The sequence below is a fragment of the Narcine bancroftii genome, chromosome 5 (assembly GCF_036971445.1).
Source record: "Narcine bancroftii isolate sNarBan1 chromosome 5, sNarBan1.hap1, whole genome shotgun sequence".
Taxonomy (NCBI): domain Eukaryota; kingdom Metazoa; phylum Chordata; class Chondrichthyes; order Torpediniformes; family Narcinidae; genus Narcine; species Narcine bancroftii.
This window is the reverse complement of record NC_091473.1, coordinates 87,417,515-87,433,978: the sequence shown is the minus strand read 5'-3', so window position 1 is coordinate 87,433,978 and position 16,464 is coordinate 87,417,515. Positions and strand designations below refer to the sequence as shown.

At 44.0% G+C, this 16,464-nt stretch overlaps 1 protein-coding gene and 1 long non-coding RNA gene across 5 annotated transcripts in view; one reads left to right on the top strand and one right to left on the bottom strand.

Moving 5' to 3' along the window:
- Window positions 1-355: 355 nt before the first annotated feature.
- LOC138763676 (uncharacterized) overlaps window positions 356-16,464 on the bottom strand; it is a 62,163-nt gene continuing 46,054 nt past the window's right edge. The window contains exon 5 of one of the 2 annotated variants that reach the window (XR_011357713.1): window positions 356-845. This is a non-coding gene — a long non-coding RNA (uncharacterized lncRNA). The remainder of the gene's footprint in view (window positions 846-16,464) is intronic. The other variant, XR_011357715.1, reaches the window with a different exon arrangement.
- Window positions 4,631-16,464, top strand: part of LOC138763672 (cytosolic phospholipase A2-like) — a 139,958-nt gene continuing 128,124 nt past the window's right edge. For all 3 annotated transcript variants that reach the window (XM_069938214.1, XM_069938213.1, XM_069938212.1), the window contains exon 1: window positions 4,631-5,438. In XM_069938214.1, the coding sequence (XP_069794315.1) occupies window positions 5,058-5,438 (381 nt within the window). In that variant the 5' untranslated portion in view covers window positions 4,631-5,057. The remainder of the gene's footprint in view (window positions 5,439-16,464) is intronic.

Sequence of the window (16,464 nt, the reverse complement as noted above, 5' to 3'; positions counted from 1 at the left end):
CCAAAAGAATATTTCTGCAAGAAATTTGTCAATTCTATTGGTTGATAAGTGTGAGGTGACTAATGCTGCTACAAACATCATTGTTGACCATTTGAAAATGTTGGTTACTGACTTCAATGATGGATTTTGTGATTTAAAGGCAATGGATTTTCCCTCTGCCATTCCTGAAGGGCTTATTTGAAGTTCCAGTGCAATATCAAGAGGAGTTATCTGAGTTGCAACATGATGAATCTGTGAAAATCCTGTTCAAAGTGAAAGGAACCATGGCTGTCTAACGAGATTGAAAAGAAATACCTAAACTCAACTACTTTAGCAAGGGAACTATTAATACATTTTCCATCGTATTATTTATTAGAATGTGCCTTCAGTGCTGTTAGTGATTTCCTATAAACTAAGAGAAACCAACAAGAAATTACAAAATGTGGAGATTTAAGGTTGAAACTAACAAAATTAGTCCCTCGAATCAAAAAAATTTTGCAGCCGGCATCAGGGACAAGGTTCCCACTGAAGTGATGACATTTGTTGAATGTGTGTTTGAGATGGTTAACATATTGAAGTAGTAGTTGAATATGAAATATGTGTTCCAGTGTATTCCCTACATTAATTGGATTGAAAAGCACTAGCAGTAAATGATTGAATTAAAACTTTTTTGAATATATAACTTTTTTCCGCTAAGGGTAGGGCGTACGTTTTTTTTAAATAAAGTGGGTCCAGGGCAAAAAGGTTGAGAACCACTGCTCTAGAGCCTCTCTTCAAATTAATTGCTTACTGACATTTGGTTCCACCTCGTATCATCTTCTTGATGTCACTTTGATTACTGTCCCCTTGAAATTTTATCTTCTGACCTGCAGAAAATCAAAGGGTTTTTCACCTCTTTATATGTTGGCATTGTGATCCACGGCACTCTCTACTTTGTCCTACCTCAAACTTTGTCTCCACCAGCCTTCACTCTCCACCCCCCTCAAGTTTTCAGGGTTTGTAAAGCTTGTCTCCAATACCTTATGTACTTTTTTGCTTTTTCTCCAGTTCATGTGTCCACATTATTACCTTCACCCAGATTCATCTGCAGGGGCTGGAAATCCATTTTTTGCTTTTTCTCCAGTTCATGTATCCACATTATTACCTTCACCCAGATTCATCTGCAGGGGCTGGAAATCCATTAGCAGGCCAGGAAGAGAAACCAAGCCAATTCCCCAATACAAGTTCTAACCCCTATCCTGACTGTTGGGTCAAGGAGGTCTGACAAACAATGTCAGATCAGAAATTCCTGACCTTTGGTGCTGCCATGTGGAGATTAAGATGAGAACAATGTACAGTGTATTGAAATTCTTCATGCTTGCACAGATACAACACCAATAGGCAAGTGTAAATTAAAATATAAAAGATAAGATAAATATTCACAGATATAGGTAGAGCCAAGAATAGTGATGTAATATGTCACAGGGAGAATGTTGATCACTTACAGGGGACAGGGTGGAGGAAGCCCACAAAGGATTCCATTCCTTTCTCTCAATTCTTCCATCTATGTTGCATTTGTTCCCAGGATGAGGACTTCCATGCCAGATCATCAGAGATGTGCTCCTTCCTCAAACAATGTGGCTTTCCTTCTACCACCATCAACTCGGCTCTCACCTGCATATCCACTGTTACCCATACACCTGCTCTGGCCCTGTCCACCCTCACATGCAACAAGGACAGGATTCCCCTTGTCTCACATACCATCCAACCAGCCTCCATCAAACACATCCTCCTCCACCATTTCTGCCAACTACTGTGTGATCCCACCACCTGACACATATTCCCTTCTCCTCCACCCTCTGCCTTCTGCAGGGACCAATCCCTTGTCCATTCCTCTCTCCTCACCCATCATCCTCTAGATACATACTCCTGTGACTGCAGGAGATGCTCCACTTGTGTCCACACTTCCTCCCTCATTCGGAGCCTCAAACAGTCTTTCCAAGTGAAGCAACTTTTTACTTGAGAATCTGCAGGAATCATCTACTGCATCCGCGGAGTGCTCCAGTTGTGGTCTCCTCTGCATTGGATAGATTGGGAGATTGCTTTGTTGAGTATCTCGGATTTATCCCTCTCAACAGTGTGGATCTCCCAGTGGCTACTCATTTCAATTCCCCTGTCCCATTACCTTGCTGACGTGTCTGTCCAGTCTCATGCATTGGCAGACTGAGACCACCCCCAAATTGGAGGAACAACATCCCATCTTCTGTCTGGGTGCCTGTCTGACTTTTCTGGTTTCTATTAAACCCCCTCCCCACCCCAACCCCACTTCCCCCTGTCACCTTTTCCCAGCTCTGGCTGACTCTCTCTTCCTTTTTCCCTCTGTCCTCTTTCACAGAATCAAAATTAATTCTCACCTTTCCTCATATCCAATTTGGTCTGGACTCCTCCCCCTCCCATTCTTCCACCTTTCAAATTCCAGTCTTTATCCAGATGCCTTCCTATTTTTGCTTATACCTTTAAGAATGGCTCAGGTTAGGAACGTTGGTAATATATTTTTACCTCCTATGTACGCTGTAAGACCGGCTAGTTCAGTGGTTCTCAACCTTTTTCTTTCCACTCACATACCACTTTAAGTGTTCCCTATGCCATAGGTGCTCTGTGATTAGTAAGGGATTGCTTAAGTGGTATGTGGGTGGAAAGAAAAGTTTAAAAACCATTGTTTTAATCATACATCATTGACTAGTTATGTGCACGATTTCATAACTCCAAAGGAAATGGGCCAATGACCATTTTTCTCAAGCAAAATATTTCAGTAACAATTGGATCTAGATCAGTGGTTCTCAATCTTTCCACTCACATACCACCTTAAGCAATCCCTTACTAATCACAAAGCATTGATGGCATAGGGATTACTTAAAGTGGTATGTGAATGGAAAGAAAAAGGTTGTGAACCACTGGGCTTGTTCCTCCATCAATTCTGTGTGTTTTACTACAATCATAGCATCTGCAGATTTTCATGTTTCATTCCCTCCAGGTGCTCCAGATTCCTCCCACATTCCAAAAATGTGAGAAAAGATAATGGGGAAATTAGTGAGAGAATGGAATAAATGTGATTGCTCTGAGGGTGAGGTTCATGGAATATTATAAATACAGGCATAACCCTGACTGATAATGTGGTGATCAGTGTTAAATGTTTGTAGACAAGTTCACATTACAATTCACAAGTATTTGATCACTCATAAGTGAAATTACTTTTTGAATATGAAATAGGTAAATATATTTCTTTCATTATTTCTGCACTTATTTTAGAAATGACATCTTATTAAAGGCATATATGCTTACGTTCTTCTTGGAGTGCAGCAGTGCATTCACTGAGATTGAATGCTTCACAACCAGGGCTAGCCAGAAACCAAGGTTGATGCAGAGGTCTGGGACCTTCTAAGAGCTTGTGATGCTGTCTTCAGGGCAGGGGATAGGTTGGCACTAAGATCAGCCAGGACTGAACTCTCTTATGCAAACAGGAAAGTAAAGCGAGGATACGCATAGAAGATCTACAGACAGCTGTGTGACACCGGTGACATGCGGAGCATGTGGCAAGGGATCAAGACTATAATGGATCACAAGTCAACTTTACGAGTTAAGGACAATGACATCATCTATGCAAGGTTTGATTAGTAAAACATGGTGACATCAAAGAAAGTTCCATATTCCCCTGACGAACAGGTTCCCTGCATAGCCACAACAGGCAAGAGGAACTCTATCCAATGTGCACCCATACAAGGCGACGGGATCAGACAACATACCTGGTTGGGTACTGAAGGACTCCACTGACCATCATTATGAAAATGCTTCTAGTGTTTGGTGAATAAATGCATCAAAGCACACTTCCCAGAGAAGCTATACCCATTTCAGTTCACTTATGGAAGAAACTGTTCCACAGATGATGCAATAGCCTTTTACCTTCACTCCATCTTGTCCTGGAGAATAACACCTTGTACATCAGGCTGCTATTCATTGACCAGATCAGCATTTAATGCGATCAGTCCCCAGAGGCTGGTGGAAAAGCTGTCCTTGCTGGGACTCAACACCCATCTCTGTAACTGGATCCTGGACATCCTAATGGAAAAACCACAGTCTGTCTGGGTCGATAACAGAACGTCAAGCACTGTCACGCTGAGCACTAGTCCACCTCAGGGCAGTGTGCTCAGCCTGGTCCTGTTCACATTCCTGACCCATGACTGCATGGCCAGATCCAACTCCAACAGTTTCATCAAGTTTGTAGGTGACACAACAGTAATTGGCCTTAGCAGCAGCAGCAATGAGAAGAGGTGGAAAATTCCGTGAAATGATTCTAGAAAATAACCTGAGTCTCAATGTGAACCAGATGAAGGAGATGATTGTGGACTTCAGGAGGATCAGGAACGACCATTCTCCCCTACACAGCACAATTCTGTAGTAGAGTGTGTGGAGAACACCAAGTTTCTTGGAGTTCACTTAACTAGTGACCTATCATGGACACTCAACGTCTCCTCACTTGTCAAGAAGGTGGAACAGTGACTGTGTAGCCAGAGGCTTAATCAAGCCAGGTCAGGAGGTTCCAAGTGATGTCATGACATCACAATGTGATGATGTAATTTGGAACATGCAGGGATTTAAAAGCCTCAGGTGACTGTTTGAGTAAACAACTTTTACAGAACTTCGACTCGAACACGTCTGATCATTTTCTTGTTCTTTATTTCGCACTGCAACACAGTTGCTATCTTGGTGACCCCGACTGGCCCAAAACAATTTTGGACCCAACATGGACAACGCATTGGTTTTGCTCAAACTGCCTGTTTTTTTGACCACTCAACCTGAAGTTTGGTTTGGGCAGGCTGAGGCACAGTTCCACATTCACAAAATATAAGTGGACACCACTGTGTACTATCATGTGGTAAACACCCTCAACTAGGACATGGTCTGTTGAGTAATGGATTTCCTTCAGGACCCACTAGCTCTCAGAAAGCACAAAACTCTAAAAGCCTTCCTTCTCAGGATGCAAGTGAGCTGTACGGTTCCTCCATATCGATGGCCTGGGAGACCATGCCCCTTCAGAGTTGATGAACGGCATGTTGGCACTGGCAGACGGCCATAGGCCTTGCTTGTACTTTGAGCAGTTGTTTTTAGAGCATATGCCAGAAGATATCTGCCTCCTGTTGGCTGACGAGAACTTTGATAACCCTCGAACAGTGGCTGCCTATGTAGAGGTTCTGTGGCGCACGAAACAGCAAGGCCCACAGAAATTAGTGCTGCATCACATTCAAAGGTCCAGGCTCCATGAATACCGGCAACGAGGGCACATGTTCTCTGTCAAGCATCACTCCAGGAAACGCCATGGCCAGTCGTTGCTAATGGCTACGGCATTTGGCTACTGTAACAGTCTACTCTACGTCTGGGACGAACTCTTCCAGCACAAATTTCTAACCAACATGGATGCAGAGGTTAGTGTCCTTCCTCCTTGGGTAAAGGTTGGGTAAAGGACTGGTCAGGTAGAGGGATGGTGGGTCGAGGGTGAATAGAGGCCTAGAGCCTGAGGAGTGAGCAGGAAATGCTGAGTCCTGATGCAGGCCAAAATGGACACAGCCTGTGAATGCTGACTACATCTCCACAAGGACCAAATAGGTTTCCCTCAGGTCAAGCAAAGGGTGAACTTGAGCTACCTACTCCTGACCTGTAACATTATCCTCCTAAAGTTATATCCTAAAGTTTAACATTACATATGTTGAAAGAAGAGAAAACATGCAGATGTTGTTGAAAATTTTCAATAAATATTTAGTTTGGCCCTCGACTTAGTCCAAGTTTTTAATTTTGGCCCTCCGTGAATTTGAGTTTGACACCCCTGCTCTAGGTACTTGTTAACAGTCATTGACAGATTCACTAGGTGGCCAGAGGCAGTTCCAACAACAGACTCATTGACCGATTCATGTGCCAGAGCTTTTATTTCTGCCTGGGTATCTTGGTTCAGCCTACCCACACACATCACCTCCACGAGAGGCCCACAGTTTACCTCCACAGTCTGGGATGCTTTGTGACGACTGCTGGGCATGCAGCTCCACTACACGACAGCCTACCAGCTATAGTCGTATGGCCTAGTGGAATGGTTCCATAGGCACATGAAGGCTGCATTGATGACCCACCTCCAGGGACCTGATTGGGTGGACATGCTGCCCTGGATTTTCCTGGGAATAAGAATGGCACCCAGGGAGGATCTCAACTCCTCATTGGCAGAGTTGGTTTATGGAGCCCCTCTCATTGTACCTGGGGAGTTTGTGCCCATAGCTCACGGACAGGAGGTGCCACCAACTGAAGAATTAGGCAGACTGTGAGAGCGACTTGGAAAATTTGGACTGTGAGTTTGTGCGTAGAGGTGTGCGTATGGGCCACCCTTACAGGGACCATATGAAGGCCCCTTCTGAATGCTATAAAACAATCATACAACTTGTGTACTGGATATTTGTGGGCATCCAGAGAAATTTATGATTGACTGACTAAAACCCATGCATCTTGACCTTGATTGGTCCTTGCCGCAACCCCCGACGCGAAGGCACAGATGTCTGCCCAAAAGCGGTGGACAGTTCTCGGGGAGGGGGTGGTGGGTGGCCCATAATGCAGCTCACTGGAGGCTTAATCGAACCGGCTTGAGAGGTTCCAAGTGACGTCACAATGTGATGACGTCATTTGGAATGCACAGGGTTTTCCAAAAGCTGCGTGTGACTGTTTGTCTAAACGACTTTTACTGAACTCCGACTCGATCATGTCCGATCATTTTGCCGTTCTTCATTTCGCACTGCAACACAGTTGCTCCAATTGCACATTTTTTTCCAAGATGGCGGTACACGAGATGGTGGTGCACGAGATTGAAGTGGCCACTTTGGTTCCGCACATCCTGATTGCTGCAATAAATGTTCTGCCTTCAGATAATGAGGGTGAAGCCATGAAGGAGCTTTATTGTGCCATCTGCGAAGCCCAGACTTCCCACCCTGATGGTGCTATGATATTTACTGGTGACTTCAATCACGCCAACCTGAAAATGGTCTTACCACTGTTTCACTAATAAGTAAACCACTGCCAGGAGGAGAAGACGCCCTGAATCGGGTGTACACTAATGTCCCTGGTGTGTACAAGGCTGTACCTTGCTCCCACCTTTGTTACTTGGATCACATATCCATCCTACTAACCCGGTGTACGGACCGTTGGGAATGCAAACTAGATAAGTTTGCAAGGCAATCAGGACATGGCTGGGTATTGGGGGGGTGGGGTGTGGAGATGGGAGAGGGTGGGTTCCACAGCAAGGCTGCACGACTGCTTTGGGACCGTGGACTGGCGCTGTTTCAGGGAGGTGGCCCCTGACCCTAACCCTAACCCTATTGCAGTGAATGGCTACATTGGCAAATGCATTGAGGATGTCATTGAGATCAAATGTTCCACAACCAGGGCTAACCAGAAACCAGACCCTACTCAGAGCTTGTGATGCTGCCTTCAGGAGAGAGTATAGGATGGCTGTAAGATCAGCCAGAGCTGAACTCTCCCATGCAATCTGGAAGGCAAAGCAGGGGTATGCACAGAAGATTCACAGACAGCTGTGTGTCATCAGTGACATGAGGCACATATGGTAAGAGTCAAGATTATAATAGATCACAAGTCTTCCTTGCGAGTTAAGGTCAATGATGCTGAGCACTGGCACACCTAAGGGCTGTGTGCTGAAGCTGCTCCTGTTCACGCTACTGATCCACGACTGCATCGCCAGATCCAGCTCCAAAAGTGTCATCAACTTTGTAGATGACACAACAGTAGTTGGCTCCATCAGCAACAATGACGAGTCGCACTACTAAGAAGAGGTGGAAAATTCTGTGAAATGGTGCAAGAGTAACAGACTGAGTCTCGATGTGGACAAGACCAAGGAGATGATCGTGGACTTCGAGGACTAGGAACGACCACCCTCCACTATATATCAATAAATCTGTTGTAAAGAGAGTGGAGAGCACCAAGATCCTTGGAGTTCTCTTAACTAGTGATCTATCATGGACACTCAACATCTCCTCACTTGTCAGGAAGATGCAACTGCACTTCGTGAGAAGACTGAAGCTGGCAACGTAACTGGCCACCATTATGTCTATTTTCTATTGGAGCTCTATCGAGAGCGTCCTGTCTGGCTATATCACAGTGTGGTACAGTTGTTGCAGAGAAATGGATCGGAGGTCAATCCACAGGACCATAAGAGTGGCAGAGAGGATCACTGGAATCTCCCCCCACCCCCCACCACCTCCAATTGACATGATCTACCGGGATCATTATTGAGGACCATTTCCACCCTGCACACAGCATCTTTCAGTTGCTCCCCTTGGGGAAGAAGTTCAGGAGTATCAGAGCCAGCACCACCAGGCTGAGGAGTTTCTTCCATTGGGCAGTGAGAATGTTGAATGACCAAATGAACTGCTCACACTAACCACCCAAGCTCTCGTATTCATATTTGTTTATTTATTTGTATAGATGAAATACTTGTCCTGAGATGGTGAATGTGGGCTCAATTTTAACATTTAAAAAGAATTTGGACAGGTGCATGGATGGGAGAGGTATAAAGGGCTATGGACTGGGTGTAGGTCAGTGGGACAAGGCAAAAAAAAAAATGGTTCGGCACAGACTAGAAGGGCCAATAGGGTGTGTTTCTGAGTAGTGTTCTATGGTTCTATGTGTATTATTTCTCTGTGTGCTGTCAGGTTGCATATTTTGCACTGAGGACCAGAGAACACTGTTTCGTTGGGTTGTACTTGTACAATCAGATGACAATAAACTTGACTTGAGTGTGCTGACAGAGAAAGCTGCCAGTGTATTAGGCCTCAAGGGATAGCATAGTGTGTTAAATAGGTAATGAATAAATAAAATATTAATGACCAATAATGGCTGTGCTCAGATGTTTAAAAGATACTTATTACATTTGCAGTCATGTTGTTTCCAAAAGAATGAGCAGTCTGTGATGGGTGAGCTGATAGGCCTTTCTCCCAAGCAGAGTTTAATCAGACCTAGAGGTTAAATACATGTTTGATATGATGTCACTTCCAAGCAGCATAGTTTCAATTCTTGATTATATTTCACCACTTTCAGATTCTTATCTGAAGCAGAATGCTGAAACAAATCTCAATTTGTAAGACCAGGGTGAACTGGTTTCCGAATGTGTTTGTTCACACACAATCATTCCCTCTGGTGCACTTGGGGTCACTGGCACAACTTCTGAATTCTCTGCAGTCAATGAAGCCAAGTTCTAGTGTTCTGGATTTGAGTCTTCAGCTGTATAATATAGCAAATTTAGAGCAGGAACTGGTGGCATGTTGAGTTTGGATGACATGAATATAGATATAGTTTTGTCTGAGAAATTGCTTGAGATTGTGTGTTTTTAAAAAAAAACTATGATATGGACAGAAATGTTTGGATTTGCCAGTCTATTTACTGACATTTATAGGATAAATGGTCAGAATTTATTTTGCCAGTGTAAAAAAAATGTCAAATGCCAGAGGATGCATTTAAGGTGAGGCGAGAGGCAAGGATGCTGGTAGGGAGTTAAAAGATGTGAGATGGTCATTTTTTTTTTTTTACACAGAGAGAGGTAGGTGCCTGAAATAATTAGCGCTGGAAATAGATAAGATGCTTAAGAGGCTTTTGGATAGAAACATAAATATGCAGGGAGAGAGGGATGTGGATCATACTCGTGCGCAAAGTTTTAGTTTAATTTGGGCATTATGTTCAGCACAGACACTTGGTCAAAGGTTCTGTTCCTGTACTGTATTATTTTCTGTGAGATTGTGGCTTTTTGCAGATTGGCACTAAAAAGCTTTATTCCTTTCATGTGGCTACTTGAAATCCTAATTTTGTAGCCACAGTACTAAGTCTAATTCTTCACCTGATTGACAACACAGGGCTCTGTCTAATGTGCTAATTGGACCAAGTTGCTGAACACACCTGTATAACATTACAGCACAGGATAGACCCTTCAGCCACAATGTTGACTTCCTCCACCACAATGATCTAATTTTTTCCCTACCTCACATCCATAATCCTCTCTTTTTCTTACATCTATGTGCCTATCTTTTGAATATACCTATTGTACCAGCTTCCACCATTACCCCAGCAATACATTCCAGGCACACCCCCACCCTTCCTCCACAAACTCCCCAACTCTGTTTAGAAAAGCAAACCTCTGACACCTTGACATTTCCCTAAACCTTCCTCCACTCACTAAAAAGATGCCCTCTGGTATTAGCAATTATCGATCTGGGAAAAAAGGAGCTGGCTGAGCCCCTCATAATCTTGTATACTTCATTTGTAAGCTCTCATCCTTCATTGCTCCAAAGAAAAAAAGCCCTAGCTTGGTCAACCTTGCTTCATTAGACATGTTCTCCAATCCAGTATCCTGGTAAATCTCCACTGTACCCCCCACAAGGCATCTACATCCTTCCTGTCAACCAGAACAGAATGCAATATTCAGTCCATGGAATAACCAGAGTTTTGGAGAGCTGCAACATGACTTCATGGCTCTTGAACTCAATCTCCTGATTAATGATGAAGGATAACACACCTCTTACTATCTTAATCAACTTGGGAGGAAACCTTGAGGAATCTATGGACTTGGTCCCCAAGATCTCTCTATTCCTCCACACTGTTCAGAACCCTACCATTAACCATAAAAGACAGATAGATTTTTGCATTGTAGGAGAATTAAAGGTTATAGGGAAAAGGCAGGTAGGTAAAGCCAAGTTCACAGGCAGATTAGCCACGATCCTATTTCTTATGTTTAGAAACATAGAAGACAGGAATAGATCATTCGACCCTTCGAGCCTGCTCCGCCATTCAACGAGATCATGGCTGATCTTAAAGTTCAGTACCCCGTCCCCGCCTTCTCTCCGTAACCTTTAATACCCTTATACTGAAGAAATAGATCGAATTCCCTCTTAAATATATTTAATGAACCTGCCTCTACTGCCCTCTGTGGCAATGAATTCCACAGATTCACCACCCTCTGGGTAAAGAAATTCCTCCTCATCTCGGACCTAAATGGATTGCCTATTATCCTCAAACCATGGCCCCAGGTTCTGGATTTTCCCATCATTGGAAACATCCCATCTGCATCCATTCTGTCCAGTCCTGCCAGAATTTTATATGTCTCTATGAGATCCCCTCTCAATCTTCTAAACTCCAGCGAGTACAATCCCAATTTGTGCAATCTTTCCTCATAAGTCATTCCTGCTATTCCAGGTATCAGCCTGGTGAATTGCCTCTGCACTCCCTCCATTGCAAGAACATCCTTCCTTAGATAAGGTGACCAAAACTGCACACAATACTCCAGGTGTGGTCTCACCAAGGCCCTGTACAGCTGCAGTAAGGTATCCTTGTTCCTATACTCAAACCTTCTTGATATGAAGGCCAACATACCATTTATCTTTTTAACCGCCTGCTGTACCTGCATGCTCGCCTTCAGAGACTGGTGTACAAGTACCCCTAGGTCTCTCTGCACTTCCCCATCTCTTAATCTATTGCCATTCAAATAGTAATCTGCCCTCCGGTTTGTATTACCAAAGTGGATAACCTCACATTTATCCACATTGTAGTGCATTTGCCATGTATCTGCCCAGTCCCTCAGTTTATCCAAATCACACTGGAGCTACCTGACCCCCTCTTCCGTGCACACAACCCCTCCTAGCTTAATGTCATCTGCAAATTTGGAGATATTGCATCCAATCCCCTCATCCAGATCACTAATGTAAATTGTGAACAGCTGGGGTCCCAGTACAGATCCCTGTGGCACCCCACTGGTCACCGCCTGCCACTCAGAAAACGAGCCATTTATCCCAACTCTCTGTCTTCTACCTGCCAGCCAGTTCTCAATCCACATCAATACTTTGCCCCCAATCCCATGAGCCATGATTTTGTAAGCCAGTCATTTATGCGGGACCTTATCGAAGGCCTTTTGGAAGTCCAGGTACACCACATCCACTGGCTCTCCCCCATTTATTTTACCTGTCACCATCTCAAAGAATTCCAATAGATTTGTCAAGCACGATTTACCTTTTGTAAATCCATGTTGACTCTGTCCGATCCCTTCTCTGCTAGTCATATGCTCCGCTATTACATCCTTAATAATGGATTCCATCATTTTGTCCACTACTGATGTAAGGCTCACCGGCCTATAATTCCCCGCTTTTTCTCTACCTCCCTTTTTAAATAGTGGGGTAACATTAGCTACCCTCCAATCCATGGGTACTGATCCTGAGTCCATCGAATTCTGGAAAATGATTCTTAAAGCATCTGCTATCTGAATGGCCACTTCCTTAAGTACCCTAGGATGTAGATTATCAGGCCCTTGGGATTTATCTGCCTTCAAACCACTTAATTTCCCAAAGACCATGTCCTTAGAGATATTGATTTCTTTCAGTTCCTCCCTTGCATTAGTCTCTATGTTTCCCAACATCCTTGGGAGGTTATTTGTATCCATAACATAACAATTACAGCACGGAAACAGGCCATTAGGCCCTTCTAGTCCGCACCGAACCAAACACCCCTTTCTAGTCCCACCTCCCTGCACAATGCCCATAACCCTCCATCTTCTTCTCATCCATATACCTGTCCAACCTTTTCTTAAATAATACAATTGACTCCGCCACCACTATTTCTCCCGGAAGCTCATTCCACACGGCTATCACTCTCTGAGTAAAGAAGTTCCCCCTCATGTTACCTCTAAACCTCTGCCCCTTAATTCTTAACTCATGTCCTCTTGTTTTAATCTTTCCTCCTCTTAACGGAAATAGTCTATCCACATCCACTCTGTCTATCCCTTTCATAATCTTAAATACTTCTATCAAATCCCCTCTCAACCTTCTACGCTCCAAAGAATAAAGACCTAATCTGTCCAATCTCTCCCTATACTCTAGATGCTTAAACCCAGGTAACATTCTGGTAAACCTTCTCTGCACTCTCTCCACTCTGTTTATATCCTTCCTATAATTAGGCGACCAGAACTGCACACAGAACTCCAAATTAGGCCGCACCAACGTCTTATACAATCTCAACATCACCTCCCAACTCCTATATTCCATGCAATGATTGATAAAAGCCAGCATACTAAAAGCCTTCTTCACCACCCTATTCACGTGAGTTTCTACCTTCAGGGAACGATGTACCGTTACTCCTAAATCTTTCTGCTCTTCTGTATTCCTCAATGCTCTCCCATTTACCACGTATGTCCTATTCTGATTCTTCTTACCAAAATGAAGCACCTCACACTTATCAGCATTAAATTCCATCTGCCATTTTTCAGCCCACTTTTCTAAGCAGCCCAAATCCCTCTGCAATCCTTGAAAACCTTCTTCATTATCCACTATTCCACCTATCTTAGTATCGTCTGCATATTTACTAATCCAATTCACCACCCCATCGTCTAGATCATTAATGTATATAACGAACAACAATGGGCCCAATACAGATCCTTGAGGCACACCACTGGTCACCGGCCTCCAACCTGACAGACAATTATCCACTACCACTCTCTGGCTTCTCCCTTTCAGCCAATGTTCAATCCATTTGACTATCTTAAAATTTATACCTAAAGACTGCACCTTCCTAACTAACCTTCCATGTGGTACCTTATCGAAGGCCTTACTGAAGTCCATATAGACAACATCCACTGCGCAACCCTCATCCACATTCCTAGTCACTTCTTCAAAAAATTCAATCAGATTGGTCAAACATGACCTTCCTCCCACAAATCCATGTTGAGTGCTCCTGATCAGACCCTGTCTATCCAGATGTTTATAAGTACTATCTCTAAGAATTTTCTCCATTAATTTACCTACCACAGACGTCAAACTTACAGGCCGATAGTTGCCAGGCTTCCTCCTTGAACCCTTTTTAAATAACGGAACCACATGCGCAACGCGCCAATCCTCCGGCACTATCCCCATATCTAATGACATTTGGAAAATTACCGCCAGAGCCTCTGCTATTTCCTCCTTCACTTCTCTCAATGTCCTGGGGAAGATCCTGTCTGGTCCCGGAGACTTATCCACCTTTATATTCTTCAAAAGCCTTAAAACTACACCTTTTGTAATCTCTATATTCCCCATATTTACTCAATTTTCTTTTTTTATCTCACATCTCCCAATATCCTTCTCCTTAGTGAATACCGAAGAAAAGAAACTGTTCAATATCTCCCCCATTTCTTTAGGCTCCACACACAGTTTTCCGCTCTGATTTTCTAAGGGACCAATTTTGTCTCTAGCTTTCCTCTTACCATTAACATATTTGTAGAACTCTTTTGGATTAGTTTTCACCCTGCTTGCCATAGTTTCCTCGTACCTTCTTTTAGCTTTCCTAATTCCTCTCTTAAGATTCCTCTTACATTCAATGTAACTTTCAAACATCTCCTTAACTCCATGCTTCTTATATCTAATGTACGCCTCCCTTTTTCTTCGAACAAAGTTTCCAATATTCCTTGAAAACCACGGCTCTCTCAAACCTTTTGCCCCTCCTTTTAACCTAACAGGAACATAAAGCTTTTGCACTCTCAAAATCTGATCTTTAAAAGACTTCCATCTCTCTACTACATCCTGCCCATAAAACAAATTGTCCCAATGCACACCCTGCAAGTCCTTTCGCATCTCCTCAAATCTAGCTTTTCCCCAATCAAAAACCTCAACCCTTGGCCCTGACTTCTCTCTTTCCATAATGACATTCAAGCTGATGGCATTATGATCACTGGACCCGAAGTGATCGCCAACACTAACCTCCGTCACTTGACCCATCCCATTTGCCAACAGTAGATCTAACACTGCTCCTTCTCTGGTCGGCACCTCTACATATTGTTGTAAAAAACTATCTTGCACACATTTCACAAACTCTAACCAATTCAGTCCTTTCACAGAATGTGTTTCCCAATCTATATGTGGAAAATTAAAATCTCCCATAATTACAACCCTGTGCTTATCACAAATATCTACTATCTCCCTACAGATTTGCTCCTCTAGGTCTCAGTCCCCTCCAGGTGGTCTATAATACACCCCTACAAGAGTAACCTCTCCTTTCCTACTCCTCAGTTCCACCCAAATAGCCTCCGTGGATGTGCCCTCTAATCTATCCTTCCTAGGCACCGCTGTAATATTTTCCCTGACAAGCAATGCAACCCCACCTCCTCTTGCCCCTCCGACTCTATCACACCTAAAACAATGAAACCCAGGGATATTCAGTTGCCAATCACATCCCTCCTGCAACCATGTCTCACTAATCGCTACCACATCATACTTCCAAGTATCAATCCACACCTTCAGCTCATCCACCTTTTTTACAATACTCCTGGCATTAAAATATATGAATTTCAGAGATTTCTCAATTTTTAATCCCTGTTTTCCCTCATCTTTAATAACAACATTATTTACTTTTCCTGCCAATTGCCCTTCATCTTCTTCCAGAGCATTTCCCTTCTCTATCACCTGCCCATCCATATTCAAATACTTACTACAAACTTTCTTTGTTTTCATTCTAACCTTCTCCTTACTGCTCTGTACTATTTTGTTCCCTCCCCCCAACCATTCTAGTTTAAAGGATCCTGAGTAGCCCTAGCAAATACCTCTGCCAGGATTCTGGTCCCACTGGGATTTAAGTGTAACCCGTCCTTACTGTACAGGTCACATCTCCCCCAAAAAAGGTCCCAGTTATCCAGAAACTTAAAACCCTGCCCCTTACTCCACCCCTTCAGCCACGTGTTAATCCTCCACTCATTCTATTTCTATTCACACTGTCATGTGGCACAGGGAGTAATCCAGAGATTACCCCCTTTGCGGTCCTTCTTTTTAACTCCCTACCTAACTGCCTGTACTCACTTTTTAGGACCTCTTCTCTATTTCTCCCTATGTCATTGGTACCTACATGTACCACGACCTCTGGCTCCTGTCCCTCCCACTTTAGGATATCTGGGACTCGAGCAGCAACATCCCGAACCCTGGCACCAGGGAGGCAAACCACCATCCGGTTCTCCTTGCTGCGTCCGCAGAATCCCCTATCCGTCCTCTTAACTATGGAGTCTCCTACCACAATTGCCCTCCTCTTCCTTTCCCTCCCTTTCTGAGCTACAGGGGCCGACCTTGTGCCAGAGGCACAGCCACTGTTGCTCCCCCCAACTTTGATGTCCCCCTCAACAGTACTCAAAGAGGCATACTTATTGCTGAGGGTTACATTCACAGGGCTCCTCTCTGGTACCTTACGGTTTTTTGTCCCTCTCCTTTCATCCTCCCGTGGCCCTGGCGTGACCACCTGACTGTAACTCCTATCTATGACTTCCTCTGTTTCCCTAACCAGCCTGAGGTCATCGAGCTGCAGCTCTAGTTCCCTAACACGGTCCCTGACAATCTGCAGCTCGACACACCTAGTGCAGATATGGACATCCGGGAGACTGGAAGACTCCAGGACCTCCCACATCCGGCACTC